Here is a 25,125-nt window from a genome sequence, read left to right as displayed (position 1 = left end):
GTGTAAAAAAAATTAACTAACAAGGGGGAATACAACAGGTTTTAGGATGTTAGCTCCACTATATTTAAAATGCAGTATTTTTTACACCTCTCTGCAGACCAGTACAAGTACAAGCTCGACATCAATAGATGTTGGAAAAATGCAGCCATACAATGTAGGCCTACTTCACAATTCAGCGATACTCCACAGAGTGAGGCTGAGTGTTGTCTGTCTGTCTGTCTTGTCTGTCTGTCTGTCTGTCTGTTGTCACACAGAAGGAAACTCGAATGACAGTGCAGGAAATAGTAGTCACAGGAAGGAAAGTAATCAAGGGAAGACATAATGAGCCAGCTGATCTTGTCTCCTATATAATGCCTTCAGATGTTTCTTCTTCCATGAGTGCTGTAGTTTTTATTTCTCCCAAATTTAGAGCTTTCAACTACAACTGTTGGTTGATGTACATGAAAAGCTCTCCTCCCATCTTATGTGTACAATGGACATGCACCTTTTTTTCTTTTAGATATCTCTCTCTTTTTCTTTCCCTAGATCTATCAATCTACCTACCTGTGTATTAATCTCCTGATTCTTTTCAAGCTGCATTAAAAATGCCCTTTCTCTCAATGTTTCATACTCATGATTGCTTTATTCACACTGCTAACATGATGTATTTCAAAGTGCATTAACACATCATCAGCCGAAAGTTTCTGTGTAATGCTCCGATTTCTAATATTTGAGAGATCAGTCCCAGTCACAAAACAAACACACTATTTGTGTGACCACCTGGTTACAGCTTGACTTCAAAGTTCTAACCAACTGCGAAAAATATCTGGAGAAATATTTCCCAATAAAACTTGGTCAGAAGTAGAGAAATGTGACACAGTAGCACCACACATCACTATAGTCTGGTCATGACCTTGCGGTCAATGACCTTCATTGACCTTTCAACACCTCACCAAAATACACACTTGTACAGCATGAACAGAGTGGAGAAGAGGGGACAAACACACAATGTTATTGAATGTACCAAATAAGACCTTGGCATGGTATTGTTTTATCACATGACTGTTTTTTATCTGTCAGGGCTGCATGGTTTACAATTGTAGGCCTATGTGTTTCATATGTATAAGGCAAAAAGTGAGTCTAATGTCATCTGGTAGGCCTGATATAGTGCATGCACTTTTTCTGAAAACAGCACATTACAGGCTTTACTACCAAATACTAGGGCTCTGGAAAACGACAAATATCACATTTTGGCTCAAGCAAGACAAGCAATCTACAAATTGTACATTATTCAGTCTATGTATTAAACGACATAAAAGTAGCAAAGTGCCCTGCCTTAAAAATTTCAATAGCTGATATCGCAAACACACATAACAAACCAAGTACAGTACAGTTCACAACATGATCTTGGCAAAACTCTCTTCACAATTACTCAGTAAAACTTCAAAAATTGGCAGAAACATGGGTGTTTTTGTGTATTTCATACACACTGTATATGACATACATAATTTATGATTGCACGCAATTTGTGCCCATGTACAGTGTATGCCTTGCCAGTGTAAATTTACAAGTGCTGGTAAATTTGCACTGGCAAGGTGATACATTAAAGTTGAAAAGATCACTCTCACCTATGTTTATCACATATCCGTGCTTTTGTCATTATCGTACATTATTTTCTTAACCAAACTTGTCACTAGTATGAAATTTTCCCTCCTTCAAATGGGCCTTTTGCCGTTATTGTAGAATTTGTAGGTACTGTAACACAAACTTCAACATGGTACTTTATTCTGTGCATACTAAAGTGATTTGAACTCACCTTAGCTTGGAAATGTATTCCATGTTGGAACGCCTCTTCGCTATGGAGCGGAATGCGGGTGTCGTAGGCATCCTCAACGAGATTATACTTGTTGCGTCGTGACGGCATGTCTGTGAACTCAATCTTGCGTGATTATTCCGAACAAAATCGCCAAGAAAGTGGAACCCTGTGAGGGCGGGTGAGCTGCGCACAGACTTTCCAAAGCTCACACACAGGTAAAAGATGATGAATAAATGTCCATCCACTTTAGTTTCACACAGAGAACAAAGACTTCAACAGCATTCCCAGTGCCGGCTGATCCTTGATTCTCCTTTTCCGTTTTTAGATCCCCCAAAAGGCAACCAACCGACATGGACGTACATGTAGTGCAGCGTATCTGATTATTACTTTCCAGAAACTTGTTGGCCATATGCTGGATTTCAACGGATGTGTGATGTACACTGGTTTGGCACTATGACAAGACCAGGATCTATACTTATCCACTCGATAGATATCCGATGTGCTCGTCACACATTAATACGTGGGACAGCAAGGGGAGTAAAGGTGAGTGCACCACGCAGAACTTTCGCAGGGTGACTACAAGGCCTCCCAGTTTCTTTTTTTTTTTTTCGGAGGGGGGGGGGGGGAGACAAGATTACAGCAGGGCGAAGGAAGCCGAGCCTGGCACGTCCGGACCTCGCGAGGGTGACTCACGTGGGCCGCGGGGGCGACACGACTCATCGGCCGAAAGCCAGAGCGGGGATTGGCCGGGAGGTACTCAGCTCAGCAGCCGTGATCCTTAACGTGGGAGTGCAAAGAACAAACAAGACACAGGGGTGAGGATAAGTTACAGTCCTTCGCATCTCATCGTACATTGCATGAAGATTCTCTCAAACGTACCCGTACTGCCTCCAACGGGTACTCATACTTAATGCATATTTCCTCTACAAGTCTTGTGAAAGAACATTTTTCCCGCTTTTTCGAGGGCATTGCTATACTTTTGAAATGCTATGAAGAACTGAATACATAATATAAAACACAAAGACATTAACGATAACCATGCAAAATGAAGTTCAATGTTTAATATGCAGATAAAATGAAATATAACAATGAAGCACAATTTTTTCAGAGAGAGCAGTGTGTGAATATTACGAAGTAGCTGCGAAATGTTCAAAATTACCATTTTGTCCATATGAATTTTTATTACATGTGATGCATTGACAATGCAGACCATAAGGAGACTTGGAGAGGCCTTTTAATCTTTCACACTAGCTGGAAGTTGCACATCATCTTTAACTCTTTAATCTGCCGACCTCGGGACGAGATTTACAGGTGGCTTGGAGGTACAGGATGGGGTCGTGTTTTGTCACTCATTACCCACTACAGAGGAGTTCTCCTCAAAAGGATTACCCCCTGCTATATATGGAAAGAGCTCTCTGATAATTCCAGGTACCTGGTGGTAGAATGAGCATGCTCCTTATGCCCTAATCAAGAATCCAGTCTTAAAGGCTGTATCCTTCATCAAAGATTATAATGGGTGCCTCCCAGCAAAAAACAGCACAGTATGTATCAATCGTTTCTCTGGTATGAAACATACAGCATTAGATTCATGCCAATATGCTTATTAGTAGAAAGAAATGTCCCCATTAATACCGTCTGATATCTGACTGCCAAACAGGGATGTAGCAGAATTTTCAATCGCACACAATATCGTCATCATGGAAGTCATTGTTGATTTTGCCAAAGTAAGACACTTTCCATCAAGTTTGATACAGAATATGGAAATTGAAGCCTTTGTATGCTTTGAATGCAGATTGAAACAAAAAAAAATCCCATGAATATCATTCTATGTACTGTCCAAAGCCCCTGGTACAGAAAGAGTTAAAACCTTTACTATGCATCAGATGGATCTTTCTGTCTACACTGGATATAACTTTTATACATCATTAGAAATAAAAACCTGTACCTCATCACTTTCTATGATTTTGTTTTTATTTGTACAAGGCAAAAAAGAGAACAAGTGGGGATCATCTCTAGATAAAAATTATAGTTAGACTGAAGGGGATTTTCAGCACAGGAATTTATACAAATTAATTGTATATGGTATGCATCTTTCCTTTCAGATTCTGCTTTACAGACCTATGGCATGCCATAGAGAGCGTATCATTTCTACCCTTGGGAATCACTTTGGAAATATCAGTTTCACTAATGGCCTAATTGGATTTAAAGAATGACTGTGGTCGCTTCAGTGACTCCATACTGACTGGGCTCGGCTTGATCATATATCTAAATTTTTCTCTCTCTTTTTTTTAGGGGAGGGGGTGGAGAATTTGGTAGGCATTTTATGCCGCTTTATGCCACATGTTGAAAATGCAACAAGTGGTTAATGACAGTATGAGAAAGAGCAAAGACAAAAAGAATATTCACAAACAATTAAATGCATGAAAACAAATCATGACTGGGACTACCATTTTTTACTCATTAACCACAGTACCCGGTACCTCTTTGTTGTTTATTTTTTGTTTACAAACCAAATATGATTAGACTAAATTACTTTGCAGGGAGGGCAGTGTTACAAATTGCAGAAATATTGAAATCATTTATCATTTGTGATTAGTGTAAATGAAAAACCAAATGGAAAACAAATAAGTATTATTATAATGAATACACAGGAATCAGTCAGCAACATTTGAATTGAAGCCCCAAGCAAAAGACAAAAAAATGTGCAAATGCGTTGTTGGCCTCATTGACTTCCTTTTGGAGTCTGCTCTGCAACCTGAAGGTAAGTAGCAAGAATGAGTTTCCAGCAAACTTTGTGACATGAGAAAAAAAAAATAGATAAAATTAAAGTAGGCCTACACAGAGTCTAAATAAAATGTGATGATTTGATGTGGTAGCTACCATAGCATGTGATGAGGTGCAACTCAGTAAATCTCAATTGTCAAACACCTTGAAAAGCACACAACCAGAGTAGAAAGCAGGTGATACACATAACAGATGAACTGTTGATGAGCTACCGGTATTATCATGGAATTACTAGCTCCATGATAGCAGCTGACTAACTGTTTAGTGCAGTACAGTAGTAGTGGCTTCCTTCACTAATTAACTTCATTCATCTGATATAAATCTAAGCAAAGTCCTAACCTTCACATTCCCAAACAATTTCTTCCTTTAGTTTTATGACACATGTGTAAACAGAACTCATGGCGAATAGTTACTCGTTTACCGGTACCTTATTCATTTCTGGATGAACTTGTCAATGTAGGATTGAAAGTACAGTATATTTTTGAAGGGCTACAAAGTGTTTACGATTCACGGGAACGTTAAATTTGAAAACACCACACATAAACGAAACATTGAGTCACTACCGCTATACAGTCATTCAAAGTCGGTCCACACACAAATCAATCGGTACAATTTTGGTACACCTGTGTTTCAATACTCACACACTGCCATCCAAAAGCATGCATCAAATTATTCCAGCATACAGGACATCAAAATCACCTGTCACTGGATTATCATGGTGACCAATAGTGAGAAAACAACAGCTGACCAACGTATTGATCCACAAGTAGGTAGCCCATATACGGCGGCCGCCGTTGAGCCCCCCGTAATCCCACGGAATCGTGCCCGAGCCAACGGCAGGGTGCCTCGATGCGCAGCTGGTCAGTTGTACGGGCTTTGTCGATGGTCGCAGACTTCACAATGAATGGATGGCATTGCAATACACGTACAACCCTAACATCGGCAGCCCAATCAAACACACAGCTGCGGCCTTGCATGCGCTGGAAGTTGCGGCGTTGCTCTTCGGCTTCTCGATCGTCGAGCGTGTGGCCGCTGTCGCGGAACAAAAAAGCTTTATAGCGCCATCTACGATATCTGACACGGCAGTTAGAAGTCAACGCTCAAGAACTTTTATCGAGCTAAAAATCAAAGTACCAATCATAAAAATACGCTATTAACGGTGATTTCTTAGCAATTATGTAGTATTCTATTTGAGCATTTGTGATTTTGTCTAAATAACTATAATCAATACTTTCTATTCTCTGTTTTGGTTCTAGTGCCAAATAAAAGAATATTACAAAATGTCGGCAATAAGAGGAATATTAGTCCCGCTCTTATACGCACTTGGATTTCGAAGATAATAGTAACATTAAGTCTGGTTATATTATCGTGTAATGACACAAGTATGGAGATTCTTAGGAATCCTTTTCAAATTATTTTCGATTTTAGCTGAAAATCAGTCAAAACTTTCAATTCATAACGTTTTCAAAGAAAAAACAAAGTCGAGCAGTCATAGAATTATTTATGGTGTCTTTGTCTCAAATTTCGGTAACGGTATAAACGCGTGTTTTGAAGAAGTCTTTTTATTATTATTAATTCCCAAAGAGAAGTTTCATACAGGCAATATGTTACTTGCATGTAAATGTTCATGTTTTATTATCTTGTGTTACCCGTGTCCAGTGTGGAACATGTAAACCAATGTGAAAAAGTAAATTCATTGGGTATTACGTAAGTGACAGATCGGATGACGTAGTTCGATGCTCAAGGTTTTCCGCGTTGCACATTTTTAGTTTCAATCAGTTTCAGTGATAGAGAAGGTAACATTTATTGTATCCGTAAATATTGAAAGGTTAATAGAATCTCCTTCTGAGCACACGCTGTAATCACCACTTAAGGATAGACGCTAAATTTTATTAAAACGACTGACCTTGATTCTGGGAATCTCTTGACGCAATCCACTTGAATCCTAAAAACTTTCCATTTTATGGACAATAAATAAATGAAATGAAATGAATGAAAAATAGCATTATTAGATTCTGACCTGTTGTTGATGAACATTACATTGCATGTAATGAAATCTCGGTTTAAAAATTGAACACTCAGTCTTATCAGCTGGGCAGGACTAACATCAGTCTAACGGAACTAAAATCCACCTTTGGTGCATTAACTTGTTTTATTTAAAAAAAAAAATATATATATATATATATATATATATATATATATATATATAATCTAAACGTAGCTTATTATGCACGAATTCATTTAACAAATAGGTTGAAGCAACATGTTGTCTATATTAGTTAATTCTTTAACATCGATTTTGATATTGAAATAATTTTAGTTGGTCAAGACAAACCTATCCTTTCTCCGTAATAATTCCACACCTATGAATTTTGGGATCTACAGTTTTACAAGTTAGTTTTTATGTAAACCCCATTATATTTCTGTTACTTCTTCGAGACACGTTTATACCATTTTAGTTCAGTTCAAAATTATTTCATATTTCCACTTTCTCGATGATGAAATTACAAAATGATTGGCAGTAAAACAAGAAGTAAGAATACACAAATTATATACAACCATGTCTTTTGATTGAAAAAGAACAAAAAAAAAACATACTGAACACAAATGTAATATGTTCATATCATGATAATGAGGATGCCACAAGGAAATAGCAGGAATATGATAGGGCCTACATAAAAGCTATAACGCTTGTAAAACTGTAGGTTCCCGAATTCATAGGCGTGAAATTATACGGAGAACAGATTTGTTTATCTTGACCAACTAAAATTTTATATATACCAGTACAAAAATCAATATAAAGAATGAACTAATAGACCACATGAATATTGGTCAAACCAGACTGTACGGATCTCGCCATGTTTGAAAAAGAATATATGTTTAATATATCGTTTCCATTAAATAACTTAGTGCTGCGGATAAAGACAAATGATCGATGACTGGGAGTATAAAAAAAAAATTGCTAAAACTTGGTAGATTGTATCCACTAAGTAATAACTGTTTTAATTTGCGTTTGAAGGTGAATAGAGATAAGGAAGAAGTAATATCTTGAGGGAGGTCATTCCAGTATGGGTCTAGTAAACATAATTGTTTTCTTTGCAGAAATGATATGACTATAATTATTTTTCGTTCAGTTATGTCATTACTTGCTGCTCAATCACAGGATATTGTATACATTTTGTATTTTTACCTGTTGTATTAACAATGACTTCGTTATTTCTTTGATTAAAAATGGAAATATGAAAATAAATTGAACTGAACTGAACTGAAAAGCAAGCATGTGCAGATCAATCTAATACTGCGAATTCTATGCAAACGTCTTAGTTTGTAGTTTGTGATATATAGGATTTATACATATCTGTTCCACGTGCTTGTGAAGTTTTAAATGTATTTTATCTATACCCCTATCTCTTCTTTCACTTCAATGATGTCCTCAGCAGAATGTCCAACGTGATATCTATTTTGTCGTTAATTACTATTCTAATTTTCATCATACAGTCAACCACTGTGTACTCAAGATCACTATTAATTTTCATTTTATGTTCTTTTGAAGAAAATGGAATTAAATTGCACTGAATTGCCCTGAATGCTTTCAGAATTTGTGACCGAGTGCAAATTACAATTAGTTTTGACAGCATTTATCTGTGTGTCGTAATGTTATATTCCTTATGAGTGAATGTGAGGGTATTGAAGTATATTGACGAGTGCATCAGTTGAATTAACCCGTTCCAAACTGAATGTTGAAATCCCCATAGATTTATACACATAACACATGCCACCAGGTTCCCGTATGGAACGGGTTGATAGAACACGAATCAAATGGCAAAGATATATGAAATTCCTCTTCCAAAATGAATTTTGATATGGCGTCATAACAATAATGATGATACCAACATGTTTTCCTTCATCTGTCCAGAGTAGCCTCTTGAATGTTGCCAATGCTCTGCCGGTGGCAGTTTGTTGTTCTGAAGGTCCGTGACTCCAGAGGTAAATACGTTATTCAGAACGCCTTGTAACTCCGAAAATGAAAAGAAAAATGTTATTCCCAAGGTTCGTTGATCTGAAAAGAAAATAAAGTGTATGATTCTTCGTTAATAATAATCTTTGCATTTTCGGACTAACGAATCTTCGGAATAAAGAACTTTGTTTTTCTTATCCATTTCCCGGACTAAAGAGCCTTTGGAATAACGCCACAAATGTTCGGATTCACAAACTCTATTTCATATTCGGATTAATGAACATCAATCAGTACGGAATTTGTGTTTCGGAACAGTTACGAACCGTTTCTATTTTCATTTTTTTGATTAACTAATCATCTAAACAACGACTATTACTCGCTAGAGCCTGTCGATATCATTTCTCTAAAGTTGCTAGGTACCCATTCATACACCTTGGTCGAGATGGACACAGTCCAATGAAAATCTTGTCTAAGGTCCTAGGCACTTGACGGGATTCGAACTCGGGACCTTCAATTGAAAGTCAAGAATTTTATCCAGTCTGCTACAGTTTTCCTACATTATGAAGAATGGAAAAAAAAAATCTTTCTAACAAGGTGTGACCACAATAATTTGTTTAACTGACTGTGATATCACTGGATTTAATTATCACAATTTAAACTGGGCAATGAGTTAGCTCAGTCGGTAGCCGTGTGCCTCGCGATCCCAAGGACCTCAGTTCGATTCCCGGGTCCCACTGAGCAATGCTGTGTGTAACCATACCGTCCCCTCTAGTAAGAGGCAAAACACTCTGCCACTCGGATAGGGACATAAAAGAGAGGTCCCTGTGTGAGACAATCACAACTCATGCACGTAATAGATTTGCTTCATTTATTCATCGGAAAGAGCAAGGTGTTTAACCCGATGAAGCGGCACCGGTCTCCTTACATCCATCTGGGTCCCATGGAAGACCAGCTATTGCAGCTGAATATGGGCTCTCCAGCCATCTTCTCAGATGGAAATGAAACAAACAAACTTTTGTTGATATTGTACTATAATACTTGAAGTCATTCAGTGTCTGTTCACATAATCTTACATTCAAAATGAATATTGCAATTCCGTGCTTTATTTCATTGTATTTCACTGTTCTGCTTCTGGGAGTAGAGAAGAAGATAATGGATTCACCGAGTTTGAAGCTATTCTTGGATTTCTCGACGGGACCTCAATGAGGGCCAACTAAACCATTTTGAAGAACTTTGAACCATTTCTTGTTCTTTTCTTCTTCTGGTTAAGTCTGCCTCCTTCATTACTAGTAGGCCTACATGAAAATTCTTACAGACTGTGTGTGTTCACCGTGATTCACGTCCATTCGAGTGGTATTAACATTATAATACAGTTTATTTATAGATATTTACAAGTACATAGCACATAGATAGCAAATATGAAGAACAAAGACAAATTTGTACAAATTAATGAAATTCTTCCGTCGAGATGTTTTTCATTGCAGCTGATTGACAAATTGCCCCACATGATCAATTCAGTGCTTATTCTCGTCGATGTAGGGCATATTATGTCAATCAGTTGCAATTTTGTGGAAGTACTATATCAACCGCCAGTCGATTACAGAATGCTCCCACAGATGGCGCTGCAACAATTTTCGAGGACAGGCAAGTACACATCCGTACTGTTATGTTCTCGGAAAGAACATTTATGCCAAGTTTGGTTAAAATCCGATAATCTTCTTCTTTTTGCCCATGGAATCGATTTGAAGAAAAGAAAAAGTTTGCTGATGACGTTTAAACCCTCAACGCTTTTTGGTGAGCTCAAAATAAGAAAAAGAAAGCCGAAAGGAAGCAGCAAAGAAAAGCTGCAAAGTACCGTAGTAACTTTTTATTGAGCGCATGCGTGCGTCTGTTATGACGTTTTCTAATACAGGGCGGCCATTGGCCCGAAGTTTCTATTTACGACGTCACTGGCCATTGGCCCGAAGTTTCTATTCATGACGTCACTTGAGTGTTTACGTGTTTGTGTATACAACACGTACGTATATGTATCGAAGGCAAAATCACGTCACCGTTTTGCTATTGGTTTTCTGAGCGATTGGACAACTTTGGATTGTTCTTCTTATATCGGCAATCATCAGCGTCATTTGGGAATTTTCCTAAATTTCACTGCAGGTCGACACAGATATCAATGTAAGTTGTTGTTGTGTGACATTTTCTCTTAAAGTTTTGCTTAATCCACGTAGAAATTAACACTTTTCTTTCCTGCCCTTACACAACAGTGATGATCAAGAAAACAGGGATACGAAAGCAGGTAGTGTTATTGCATCAGGCGGTTGCGTGATTCTCGCCCAGCCCGCGGCCACTGGCCGGCCGGCTGCGCTGGCGTGGACGCGCGTGCAGCAAGAAACAGAAACGTTAGAATCTAACTGTTACAGCGGTCTCGGTTACTTTTAGGTCTGATTGTTAGATCTACATTCTATTAATACGATGTCGACATATTTAGAATTGACGAAACGTACCGATGCGACATAGACCGGTCTAGCAGATTTTGGCTATATCAGTGTAATATTAAGTGGTAAAAGAATTAAATCGTATTTAAAGATTTAGAACATCTATTCGTTGATTTTCTGTACCAGTTGGGCTAAACATTTGTTAGACTCTGTTCACAAAACTTGAACAAAGTTGATGTGCGGTAAAACTAAAATAAAACTAGATCTAGACATAGAACAGACTCTAGACCATCTATAAAAGTTGAAAATAAAACTTGCCCTGCATTTATCACATCGCACTTGCGCAGACCACATTCATTTCATTGTATTTTGACGAAAATCAAGGATGACTGACGTGTGTCAGGTTTTGTTTGCTGCTTATCGGTAATAATGCCATAAAACAGAAAAAACATGCTGCAGTAATGATGCCTTGAGAAGTAGCAATTGACTTGAACATAGATTAACTCATGAGTTTGTTTGCTGTAGGCCGGCGCCTAGACACTAACTAAGTCGACTACAAACTCACTGTTGTGGTAGGCCTAGGCAACCTACTGCATTGATTCAATGATTGTTCTGGATTGGTTGTGATTTGTACTTAGACCATCTACGGATCTAGTATTTTCCCAACTGAGCTCACAGCATAGACCCAAACAATTATCTAGACCATCTAATGATCTAGTTACTCTATTCATCTACTGACTAAGCAAAAGCAGAAAAAAAAAATGTGGTTCAGCTGGTGGTTAACCCATATCGGACCATCTACGGGATATTCCGTAGTTCGTCCAAACGCCGCAGGGGCCACATATGGAATATCCCGTAGACGTAGTGGATAAAATGACATATGAATGACGTCATTCACTTCCGCTGAGTACTACAACTGTACCATGCATTGAATAACAACATGTTATACAATATTAACGAGATTTTTTTTTTCTCTTTCAAATGATATATAACTTGTCTATTTTTTTTCATTGCTTGCTAATGAAGAGCGATTGTTTGGAGGGTTGTCTGTTTGTCGGCGTGTGTGCGTGAACGGTGCTGGGCCACTTGGGTGTTTGTGTACACAGGTGCGTTGGCCCGATATGGGTTAAGCACCAGAAATATAAAGTGCCCCCTCCCACTTTTCAAAATGTGGCACCAGCCATGAACTTTATTCAAATATCTTCTTTTTTTTTTTTCCTCGAGAGATGACATTGACTGAGTAGAATCTACAATTGATTAAAAATATGATCACTCAACCTAGGTAGACAACATTCCTAGTATTCCATTATAGGGCCTAGGCCTATATGTTATTATTAACCTTTTGATTTTTGTAAAGGGTTCCCCTTTCCCCATGCCAAAAAGACCCTCAAAAAAAAAAAAAAAAAAAGAGAACAAAGCAAAACACACAGATGGTCTCATCTTATCCTTGACCTCATTCGTCATCTTCTTCTTCTCCTACTCCTCTTATTCTTTCTTTCTTTTTCTTCTTCTTTCATAGAATAGATCTAATTCTAGTACACTTTTGACTTACATGCTGTGTATTGTCATAGTTTACCTCTATCATTGTTTTAAACAACTTTGATCATCTTTTTAATTGTACATGTATTGTTCAGTCCAACCATGATTCCAATATAAACCTAGCTAATAGCTACGAGGGTACAAACTATGAGAATTAGGCTTTCTGTTTTCACTGAGTTTTATTATATTTTACTTTATACTTGAAAGTTCATCATTACTTAATCAGTGTTGGGTTACATTTCTATTAAATGTTTGCAGAGTGATGGATACAAAATCACAGTCGATGCACCAGCGGCGAAAGCCGCAGCAGCATCGCCTGGCCAGTAGATCTCATCGTCGTGCTCGTGGTCGAGCGGAAGACCATGCAGCAGAGATCCTGGCCGCAGCCAGACGGACAGAAAGGGATAAGCGGGAGGCCATCACCGTGGCAACCGATCATCTGACCCCTGAACATCGGGTCACAGATTCCCCATCAAATGTTGAGGGGCATACAGAGGTAAGTAATTAGACCTTCTTTAGTTGTTTGGTTGATAAAAGATTAGCTTCCTTTGCCTAAGTAGCTTTACCCACTACTCACATATGATGTGTCATTCTCAAATCACATTTAAATCAGTTTGAACTTCTCTCCTAATTGGTATGCTTTAGATGAAGTCATATTGGTGATCCTGAACTTTGCAGTTTACTTTCTATTGTTTTGTAAGTCTTGTCTTGTCAGCAGGTAAAACTTGATCAGAGTTGGTTGTGGCATTTTCTGTCTTGCAATGTGAAGTTTTGAAGAAGAAGAGAAAAAAGGTTTCAAAAAAAAAAATGTGCTCCTGATTAAAAGCTGTATGCAAGCTATACTGTAGAAACACACTACCTGTAGGTATATCAAAGTCAAGAGCTGTCTTTCACTCTACTTCAGTGATTTGATTGCTGAAATTTATACAGTGTACTCCCGTTATAATAAACATGGTTTTAACCAAATTCCAGTTACAACAACATAAAAATGCAGGTCGCAATATTGCGTGCTCTATGTTTTTTTATTCTTCATCTGTTCGGTTATAACGAAATTTTGATATAACGTAAGAGAAGTGCTGGTACTGAGGACTTCGTAATAATGGGAGTCCACTGTACCTGATTTTTGATAAGTATACATGTGTCATTAGATTTAAGTGGTGTCAGTCAGCGTTAATAATTGTTTCACACCTAGGTTGGCGAAGGTAGCCACCAAACCATCTGCAGACAGCAAGAACTTGCACAACAACAACTCAAGGTGAGTTACGAAAAACATGTATCCCACATTTCTGTTGAGAGACCTGTCTGTTCATGGAAATGTCATAACTAGAGATGCAATAATGGACATTACCATTTTGAACTGCAACAAGAGATCACATTGTTATGGCAGCAGCAACATATTGAGTTTTGCCACAATTGCACACAAGTGCACACACATGTAATAATACAGTCTGCTTGGTGGTATGACATTTGCTCTTGCGATAATTGCTCCGGTCTTATTTTCTACAAGGACTTAGATAGGGTTAGGGTTAGAGTGGTGATAGAGCTCTAGGTTTAGTTTGATGCGAGGATCAGGATTGGGGTTATATTTGTGGATAGTTTTATGTTTGGCTCAATGGGAGCACTTGTCCCAGGAGCAAATGTTATGGAACCGCTGGTAGCATGTGATACATTTGTTGTATTTTGTGTTGCAAAAAAAATTGCTAGTGGCACACGTGTGGCACAACATTTTGACAATTCAGCAAAGCTGTCTCTAAATATACTTTATATCTGGTACTTGACTCAGTTGAGCCTGCCTTGCTTGAGCTGAATTGACCCAAAAATGTTTGCTTCTGTACGAGGATAGCAGTGTAAATATTATACACCAAATAGATAGCGTATCTTGCCTTTGAATGTCTTTGTGTATATCTGTGTAATTGAGTGACATATCTGTTGGAAAATGGTGTTCCCTATAATTGCTGCAAATATACCCGTACCAACAGGAGTATGAATCTCTGGTGCAGTCCACTGCTTCTCTGATGGGAGCCCCCACAGACATCCCTCCAGCAGCCCTGGCAAGCACTCTGGCCATCAGCTGGAGTGCCCAGCAGGCTGAGAATAGCCACTTGAAGGCAGAGAGCAGCCATCTGAAGACACAAAATGGCCAGCTGAGGGATGAAAATGGCCATCTCGTGGCAGAGAATGGCCGGCTGAAGACAGAAAACAGCCAACTGAAGGATGAAAATAGCCAACTCAAGGCAGAGCTTGCTCAACTGAGGGCAGAAAATGCTCGTACAGAGGACAGACTGAAGGTAAATGAAAATTTGAAAGGATGTAGAGATTTGGAAAATACATGTGATGGAACACTGTATTGAGAATAAGGAGAGATTAATGAAAAATAAAGAGGGGTGTGAAAATGACAGAAAGATTGTCTGTGTTCAAATTCTAAAAGATTACAAAATACTTGTGTCCACAAATGAACATAGTTTATGAAATATTGTAATCAACAGAAGTTAGGTAAGGGGAAGAGAAAGTGTATAAAACAGAATTCTATCAACATAGGGACTGATATCTGAAAAATACAAAGGAGGTTGTATGAGAAACTAAAATATCAATTAATGAAGAACAAAAGTTGGGTAAAATTTACATTCATTTGGTGATTGCAACATTCTTAACTTATGTAGACCCTGACCAGTGTTGCCATGGAAATCACTGGCAACAAGGAGGGCATCCCTCCTGTGGATGTTGTGGCCACACAGCTGAAGTCATCTTGGAGCGAGATGAAAGCACAGTGCGATGAACTCATGTCATCATGGGAAACCAAGTGTGGTGCCCTCAGGGAAGAAATGCAGGCATCAGTGACAAGGCTGGAGGTAAACTCACGCATAGAACTTGCAGAGGATGATGTTGATTTAGGTCTAAATTTTGTTTGGTCAGTGGTACACCTTGCATGATGTGAGAAAGTCAAAGTGGTTTTGGGTCATATTGCTACATAAAATATAAACTTGTGGCCCTTCCAGGCAATGGAGCATTATAGAGCTCATAATCCATACAAAATTTTGTTGGTGTTACCTAGGTCCAGTACACTTGATACTAGTACCATGAAAATAAAAATCATAAAGCTGAAAGCTTGACTCTGCATGTAGAAGAGAAGATTGCATCTTTCAACAAAGTTTGACATTTTCATTCTACTCTTGGAGATATTGTCAAACTTCAGTGTTGCCTTGTAGATTTTTCTGACTCCTATATCATTGATGGCTGTGATGAATGTTTGCAATTTGAAAATGTGAGTCGTGTGTAACAGACATCAGCTATTTGTCATATTCTAAGACAGGCACAGGTTGAGGAGTCAACCTGTATGGAGATGCACAGGCAGGGAATCAGTGATATGATCATGGTGGTAGCTCTGACAGGCTTTGACAGATTTCTAATTTGCTTGTTCTTATCACAGAAAATACTTATGAATGTGGACATGCATCTTATTGGGGTCTCTGGAAAACTTATAATTGACCTGTTCTTTCGTGTGGTTCTTATAATCATGTAGACATGCTTTAAACTTGGTTATAAACCACCAATATGATATTTTTTTGTTTGTTTCAGGTTTGTTTATGCTTTTGTAACTGCTATCAGGTGTTGGGCTCTGCTTCTGTGGAAAAAGCAAACAAATTTCAATTGACCTTTTCTTTTGTGTGGTACCTTTGTATCTTGTAGACGCAATATTACTCTCGGTGATAAACTACATAGGATAAGCATAACATATAACAGATTTTGCTCTTGTTTGTTGATTATTTCTTGACCACTATAACATGTTGCTTGGCCTCTGCTCCTAAATGTGTATTCAAAATGTCTTGTTTTCCTGTGTCTTTTCCGCAATCCCCACCCCTCCCCATCCCATCCCACCTAGAATCTGGCCAATCATGCAGGATTGGATGAAGACATCCTGGATGGTGAAGTCTGTGATGTCATCGCAGCAATCGGAGCAAAGTTTGATGAACTCCGGCAGGAGAAGGAGGCAGTGAGGGACATGCAAGACTTGATCAATGAATGCATGAAGAAGATTGAGGTAAGGAGGGTTGTTTCTTGTGGAATCAGTGTTTTCTGTATCTTGAGTGGTGTATATGTCACGTTATGAAAAATCAATTTTGTTAGTGGGGGTATTTTACACAAATGACTACCATAAAGCAATGGATTACTCACACCTCATACATGGATGGAAGTCTACGATCTTTGTGTGATCATAACCACTCAGCAACAACAGTTTCACCAGAATCTCTCTATCCTGTCTCCATTGAAGTCTCTCTCGCACTTTTACTGTCATCCATTCCCATTTCCTGTCTTGTTTTTCCATTTTCCTTTCTAGCAAACTGACGTAAATTTTCTGTGTTTCTATCTCCTCACTTCATTCAGTAATTGGGATTTTTCTATATCTCTCGCAAGAGCCTGTGCCTTAACTTCGATATCAAACGTCCATTTGTTTCTTCACAGGCCCTTCAGAACGAGCTGTTTGCTGCTCAAGCAGCTCACCAGCTGGGCTTGCAGGGAAGGTCCAAGAGGCGTGGCAGGGGTGCCAAACTGAGGGGCTGGTGGAAGCACTTCTGGAGGAGGCGGAGTAACCGAGTGGATGTTCTGGCCAGCGAGGTGAGTTCTTTGCAATCTTCTGAAGATATGAAGTTGGTGCATGCTTCTATCTAATTGTTGACCTTTGTGTGCTTTGATTGGCGCAGAAAACTCCATAGCATTGCACACACTGTTTAACGACACTGGCACAAAAAGGGCTAATGAAGTTATGACCTTCTGACTCTGACTTTCAGCAAGTTTATCAAATGCTTGACTAATAGTTTTTTAAGGTAATTTCCACAAACAAATGGGGGGGGGGGTACCTTGGCAAAACCATGCTTTTAGTGATAAGCCATATTGTAGACATATTAAATTAATATCATGGTAACATTATTCCAGACAGAGCAGAGTGTCCTGTCTTCCCCGAAATGAAAAATGTCAATGAATTGATCTTGGCACTATCAAAAGGGGGTGAAATGTACCATGGTAGTCAATTTACTGGAGAAATGTGTATGAACATAATAGTTGATAATGTACGATCTTCATCATTTCAAAAGTAATGAACATCAAAAGAACAACTGAAATGCTTTGAAATTACATGTAAGTCAGACACAAACCACCCAAATCTGCTCAAAGAAATATCTAAAATTGAAATAGATTGTCATCAGTCACTGCATTTCAAAGCAAAAATATTTTAATGTAAATGATGACACCTCTTGTCTTTCTTTAGGATAACAAGGCAGAGAGTGAGGACCTCCTTAAGGCAAGCTCCATGCTGGCACTCCAAGCAAGAATCAGGTAAGGATTTGAAAAGAATATTTGAGCACAGTCTATACTAGCCACCCGAATTTGCAGCAAGGTCACTTTTCCCTAAATTTTTGTATCTATCATCATTAATTTGGTGGTGTATGGCAAAAATTAGTGAACCTATATTTCAATGTTACAGTACCTCCCAGCTCCTTGTTAAGTAGCAGATTTGATTCAGGCAAACACACCATCTCACATTAAATTTGCTAAAAATATAGACAGGAGAAGAAAAATCATGTTACATCTTGGGGAAAATCAGTCATAATTCAAACAAAATTCATGTATGTGTGAAAAGGAGACCACAGGGGTATGAAATATCAATTTTATCACAATCGGGTCTTTGTGTTTAATAGCCACTGTTGATCCATGCCAATTTTTCGCTGCTCCCCCAACCAGATCTCTGGAGAAAGACAAGGCCATTATGACAGGGCAGCTCAAGGAGCTGGCGAGAAAGGAGCGAGGGTGGGTCAAGGAGGACAAGGCCTACAGGGAGAAAATCCAGCACCTCGATTTTGACAACAGCCAGCAGGAGGACCTGATCAAGCAGCTGCGAGATGTCGTCTTCATGTGAGGAAACTTTGAGAATTATGTTGCAAACTTTGTGTTGGCTTCCCTCACTGGGACAACATTCATTTCTTATTTGCCTGCACTCTTATCACTCACAAGCAACAAATCAAAGAAGGAAAATTGGAATAGCAAGTAGAAATTCTCAACAATATGAATATCGACACATATCATAATAGGGGTCATTTTCAACAATATCGATGAGGTCAACATCCATAATATATGTTATATAAGTTTTCTCTTGGTCACATGAATGCATTTATTTATTCATTTTTTGCAGAACACTGCATGTTCTTAATACAGTCATGGATAAAGTATGCCTTTGAGTGGGGTCAATATATTGAAATTAATGTTCTCCTTGAAATAGAAAATGACATATGTGACAAATGATGCATAAAAGAAAACCCAGAATTAATGTGAAGGCCACATTAAAGATGATTGCAGCAGCTGTCAAGAGCTGCTTATTACATTTTATTTACTAGCTGATGTATAGTTAGTGATATTCTCGAAATGTCCACACTGAAATTTTCTTTGAGCTTTTGGTTTTGTTTCATTTCTTGACATATGGAGCTAATGAGTGTCATCTGCTTCACACAGGATGTCATCCAAGACAGCTGGTCCAAAGAGTCTCACATATGGCATGACAGCAGCCATGGAACGAGCCTTTCTGGCAATGGTAAAGTCAGACGGAGTAACGGAGCTGGACCCCTTCAAGCTCACAGACTTTAACTACAGACCAGTGACTGACGGGCAGCTGGACTTGAAGGCCATCGGGAAGGGGACCTATGGGGTTGTCCTGCTGGCTCGACTTCAGGGAATTGCTGCCCCAGTTGTCATCAAGCAGGCTAATGGCCGTCCTGGCCTTGATGCAGAGAAGGCCGAGAGACTAAGGAAGCTGAACATCATTAGCTTCAGGAAGGAAGCCGTGGCCTGCAGGGTCTTTTCAGAGTCCCCCTACTTTCCCAGTATGCTGGGCACAGTGTACATCAACGAGGAAACATGCATCGTCACAGAGTTTATCGGAGACAAGACAAATGGAGTCTCCTACATCCTAGCCAATGCCATCAACAAAGGTCATGTCAAACCAGTGATGCCGAAGTGGAACTTGGTGGCCATTGCAGAGGATGTGGCTCGAGGCTTGCATGCCATGCATGAGAGGAAGCTCCTGCACAATGACCTCAAGGAAGACAATGTTCTCCTGGAGCACAGGGGTGAACGCTGGCACGGGGTCATCATCGATCTGGGGATGGTCAGCACTTTCGCTTACTCCTTCTGCCCGCCGGTCAGCGAGACCACGAGGAAGGACCGCCTCAAGAATGCGGACTGCTTCAACCACGTGGCCACAGAGATCATCCTGAAGAAGAGATGGACATCTGTTGCAACCGACATCTACTCCCTGGGCTTCCTACTGAAGTGCATCGCAGGATTCATCAGTGAAGATGAGCTGATGGCTCTGGGGGAGTCCTGCTGCCACTACCAGCCCTACTTGAGGCCACGGAAGGTTGGGGATGTGATACCCGCACTGCTGGCACTGAAGCAGAAGTTACTGAAGAAAGAGAAAGAAGAGGGGGGAGCCATGGTGCATGTGGACAGGGTACAAGCAAAGGGCAGGGCGAAAAGGAAATTTGCCCATGGGGCTGCGAAGGTGGTGACAGCGATGAAGATAGATGGGGCGGTGAGGGAGGAGAGGGTGGTGGGGGAGGAGCGCTAGGTGGGAGAGGAGGAGGAGAAAGAAGAGGAGAAGGGGTCATCCAGATGGGGAGGGGGATGAAGAGGGTGAAGTGAGATGAACTTTTGAAACTTGATGGTGGAAACAGGATGGCGAAGTCCTCTCATCTGACAGTGAAACACCAAAACTTTAGAAGAGAAGGGGTTGGTAGAGCAAGACACCTGTATCCTGGTTACAAGGAGTGATGGCACAGATGATAGTGACATAAACACTGCACTACACTGCATAACTTAAGTGAATAACTGCGGAGAACTGGAAGATATCAGCTTTAGGCAAAAGGAGGAAATGAAAGCTTAAATGGAAATCATGTCAGTGCACAATAGCAGGAACAGTTGACAACAGCAAGATGGAAATTGAAATGTATAGAGGACACACACTGGACATCATCTCTGTGTTGTACTTACCTCTTAATCTCAAGTGAAAGTTTGGATAGAGATGTACATTTTCTCTGATACAACATTCACACTGGCCCCTTTGTCACTTGGAGAACAGGGGGATGTTCATCAATGACTGCTTTACAGGTCAGAATGCAGCAATCAGCCTACAATAGAGCACAGAGGCAGAGGAAGAAGTTCTTGGATGTCATATGGCGTGTGTGTGTGTACATTTCAGATCAACTGCACAAGTGCAATGCTCTCCCCTCAGATTCATCTCAGAATCATGCAAGTTTGGCTGTGATGGGGGAGAGTTTCTCTCTGAACGTAACACTTTTGCAGTTGGAGAAGTCCCTCACCCTCTGTAGACTCTGAGATGCAGTATGAACACGGGCTTTGAGCTGGCTTCAGATGAGATGACCATGGAGACACCAAAACACTAGAAACAATGATGGCAGTAGAATGAGCACATGATGAGCAAAACAGGGAAGAAATCAACGGTCAGAGGAGCATGAAACTAAATGGAAGTACAGTGCACTCCTGTTATAACGAACACGGTTATAACGAAATTCCTGTTACAACGAAATAAACTTTAGGGCCGCAACATTATCAACTCTATGTATTTTTATTGTTTATTCATTCGGTTATAACGAAATTTCGTTATAACGAAAGAAAACTGCCGGTCCCGAGGACTTCGTTATAACGGGAGTCCACTGTAGCCCAAAACAGAGTGTAGAGTACATGGAGAAAGGGAACACTCTGAGGTAGAGTGTGAAAAAATAAAACTGGAGAAGATGAGCAATAAAGGACCAATGATCATGCAGATGTGGGGATAGTGTATCCTGATCAAGTGCTCAAATACACAGTAAAAAGTTGACATGGGCAGTGAACTGGACTGGAAGGATGGTTTTTGAAATGATGCTGTCCATTGAGAGATCACATGAACACCATGCATGATGCAGAAAGTAAAACATTCAGGATGGACGTGGAATGATGGCTTGAAGCTATTGATCAAATAATGTAATGCCATAGCAGTGAAAGGACATTACACATGGGGACACAGTGGTGCTGGGAGCTTGATTGTAGCACAGGCACACGTCGAACAAGACCAAGAATTGAATGACCCGCAAAGGATTCAACCCAACCAAGAGGTCTGGAAAAGCAGAGCGGAACTTGAGGAAAAATCTCTATGAAAGTCTTGAAGACAGATGGAACAATAACAAGGGAAAATATGTAAAATATGGCAAGAAGACAAAGGAAGAGCTATAGATGAACCTGGAAAAGGCATGAACTGTTCTGTGCAATCTGGCAGATACCAGATGAAAGAAGCTGATGAAGGAGTAGAAAATTACATGGCCATTTAAGGTGATCACACAAATGCATAATCGTTTGGAGTCCCGAGAAACCAGTGCCAACAATAATTAAAGTAGACGTTGCTCCACAGACAAAAGAAACGAGCGGAGACTGTTCAAAAAATGTTGTGAAATATTGAAAGAAAAGGGAAGCTGACAAGACATACGCATGTACAGGAGAACAGAGGAGGGAAGATAATCATATTGGTGGTCTCTGGCAAACCATTACAAGTGCAATGCTTTTCTCTCAGAATGAAGCCAGTAAAATTTGGCAGTGATAAGAAGCACAAGAACTAAATGAACCGGCCAAAGTCACAGAGCAGGACGTACCACAAAAGGGGTAATGGGGAAATTTTCAGAGTGTCGAGAAATGAAAGAGCTGAAGAAGAGGACTAGCTATGAAGGACCATTGAACATGCAGATGTGAGGATGGTGTATCCTGATCAAGCACATGAATGCACAAGTGTCAAAAGGTGGCGTGGGTAGTGAACTGAATTGGAAGGATGATCATGGCATGATACTGTCCACTGGGAGAATACGTGAACACCACAGAGGATACAGGAAATAAAAAAATCAGGATGCACACGGACTGCTAGTGAGATAAGCAATTGAGCAAATCAACTAATGTAGTAACAGTGAAAGGACCTTGCACAGTTGTGACCAGAGCTTGATTGTAGCACAGGTACATGTCAAACAAGACCAAGACACAATGACCTGCCAAGGATGCTACAGGAGTTCAGGAAAACAGACTGTGCAGAACTTGGGGGAAAAACCAGAAATCTCAAAGGCAAGTCATGGAGAAAGATGGAATAAAACAATGTGAGCAGAAATGAATATATTACTAAAAGAAAAACGGAAGAAACATGAAGATATACATTCACACTCTCGCAGATGCCAAATGAAAGAAGCTGATTGTGAAGTGATCATACAAAAGCAGGATTTGTATGGAGTACTGAGAAATCTGTGCCCCCCAAAAAAAAAACGAAAAAAAAAGAAGAAGTTTATTCCAAGCAAATGATGCTCCAGAGACATATGAGATGAAAGGAGATTCACCAGAAATATTGTGAAATACTGAAAGAAAGGGATGACACGAGAATGAAGACAAGTGGAAGAAGGAGAGGAAGGAGGAAGCTGAAATTAAAACTATAAAAACACCATAAGTGCAACGCCCCCTCATCAGATTCATCTCAGAATTCCATACTGTTGGCTGTGATGCGAAGGACAAAAAACAAACTGGCCTAGTCAGAGTAGATACCAGGAAAAGGATCATCGAGAAATCTCTGAATTACAGCATGCAGAAATGAAAAGACTGAGGATGAAGACCACTATGAAGGACCAGTGAATGTGCAGATGTGGAGATGATGTGCCCTGATCTAGCACATAAGTACACAACTGTCAAAAGGTGACGTGGGAAGTGAACTGGACTGGAAGGAAGGCCATGGAATGATACTGTCCACTGAGAGAACACATGAACACCACACATGATGCAGAAAGTAAAACAGGCAAGATGGGTATGGAATGACGGTGTGAAGCTATTGATCAGATAAACTATTGTCGTAACAGTGAAAAGGACATTACACATGGAGACAAAACTGTGGTCCCAGGAGCTTGATTTTCCACAGGTACATGTCGAGTAGGACCAAGAATGAAATGACATGCAAATGATTCAATTCAACCAGGAGGTCTGGAAACACAGACTGGGCGGAACTTGAGAGAAAAATCTCAGGGCAAGTTAGGGAGAAAGATGGAAAGTAAGAAGTGAAAATATATGAAATATGGCAAGAAGACGAAGCAAGTACTACAGATGAACCAAGAAAAGGCTTGAAACTATACATGAGGGTGCAAACTGTGTGCAAGAAGCTGATTATGGACTAGAGGATACACGGCCATTCAATTATACATATGCAGGATTACGTGGAGTCGGGGGAAGACAGTGTGAAAAATTAATCAGAGCAAATATTGGTCAAGAGACAAATGAGATGAGATTCACCAAAAATATTGTGAAATACTGAAAGAAACTGAAGGCTGACGGAAGAATAAAGATAAGTAGGAGAAGAGAGGAGGGAGAAAATTCAAACTAATCTGTGCAGTGTTCTCCCCTCAAATTAATTTACCTCAGAATCCAATGAGATTGGCTGTAATAGGGAGCACGAAAATGAAATGAACTGGCCGAGTCAAAGAGTAGAATATACCAAGAAAGGAAACATGGGGAAATCTCTTTAAGAAGAGTGTGAAGAAATGAAAGGACTGAAGAAGACCAAAGAATAAAGGACTAGTGAACGTGCAGATGTGAGGATAGTGTATCCTGATCGAGCACATAAGTACACAACTGTCAAAAGGTGACGTGGGATTTGAACGAGACTGGAAGGGATGATGCGGAAATGATACTGTCCGATGAGAGAACACATGAGCACCACAGATATGCAGGAAGTAAAACACACAGCGTGCACATGGAATGACGTTGTAAAGCTGTTGAAAAAAACAAAACAAAATCTTAACTGATGTCATAACAGTGAAAGGAGAGTACACATGGAGAAACAGTGGAATCGGGAGTTTGATTGTCGCACGGGTGCATGTCAAATAAGACCAAGAATGAAATGGCCTTCAAAGGATGCAAACAGAAGGTCTGGAAAACAGATTTGGCAGAATTTGGGGGAAAAAACAACAACCAAGAATTCCAATACAAGTCGTGGAGAAAGAAGGAAAAACACAAATTGAAAAGAGATGAAATATTGCAAGAAGGTTGACTAAGAACAGCAGTTGAACCGGGAGAAGGCATGGAACTATACATGCACTATCTGTGCAGATACCAAATGGAAGAAGCTGATCGTGGAGTAGAAGAAAAGAAAGGCTGACACAAGAATTAAGAAAAAGAGAAGAGAGGAGGAAAAGTCAAATCGGCCTTTGGTAAACCACTAATTACAAATTTACAAATTTCCACTAATTACAAATGGATGATGTCTAAACAGAGACAAGCGTTTACTACCTAATGTTAGCCCAGAAAACAGAGGAAGGCAAAACTGGAAAAAAAGACTGAAGAAAGAAAATCTATGGCACCCTCCTAATGATGAAATAGATGTACTGGTCAGGCCATTATGTTGGAACTATCTCAAAGCTTGACCCAGATGAATCTCTTTTCTGCCATTGCATAAATCAGGCCCCACAATCACAGTGGACATTTGTAGCACCATTTTCATTGATTGTGACTAGCACAACGGATCTTTAAATCTACATTATATTTCTCATGTGAGAATGCTT

The 25,125-nt window shown here is 39.7% G+C and overlaps 1 protein-coding gene across 1 annotated transcript in view; it reads right to left on the bottom strand.

Annotated features, from left to right (window-relative positions):
* LOC140241150 (uncharacterized) overlaps nt 1–5,494 on the bottom strand; it is a 150,071-nt gene extending 144,577 nt beyond the window's left edge. Inside the window, exons 1-2 of the mRNA XM_072320910.1 lie at nt 5,279–5,494; nt 1,796–2,572 (exon numbers count right to left, since the gene is read on the bottom strand). Coding sequence (XP_072177011.1) covers nt 1,796–1,903 — 108 coding nt within the window. The 5' untranslated portion in view covers nt 1,904–2,572; nt 5,279–5,494. The remainder of the gene's footprint in view (nt 1–1,795; nt 2,573–5,278) is intronic.
* Nucleotides 5,495–25,125: the final 19,631 nt, after the last annotated feature.

This window comes from Diadema setosum, chromosome 17, assembly GCF_964275005.1.
Source record: "Diadema setosum chromosome 17, eeDiaSeto1, whole genome shotgun sequence".
Lineage (NCBI taxonomy): Eukaryota > Metazoa > Echinodermata > Echinoidea > Diadematoida > Diadematidae > Diadema > Diadema setosum.
This window is presented reverse-complemented; position numbering and strand designations above follow the sequence as displayed.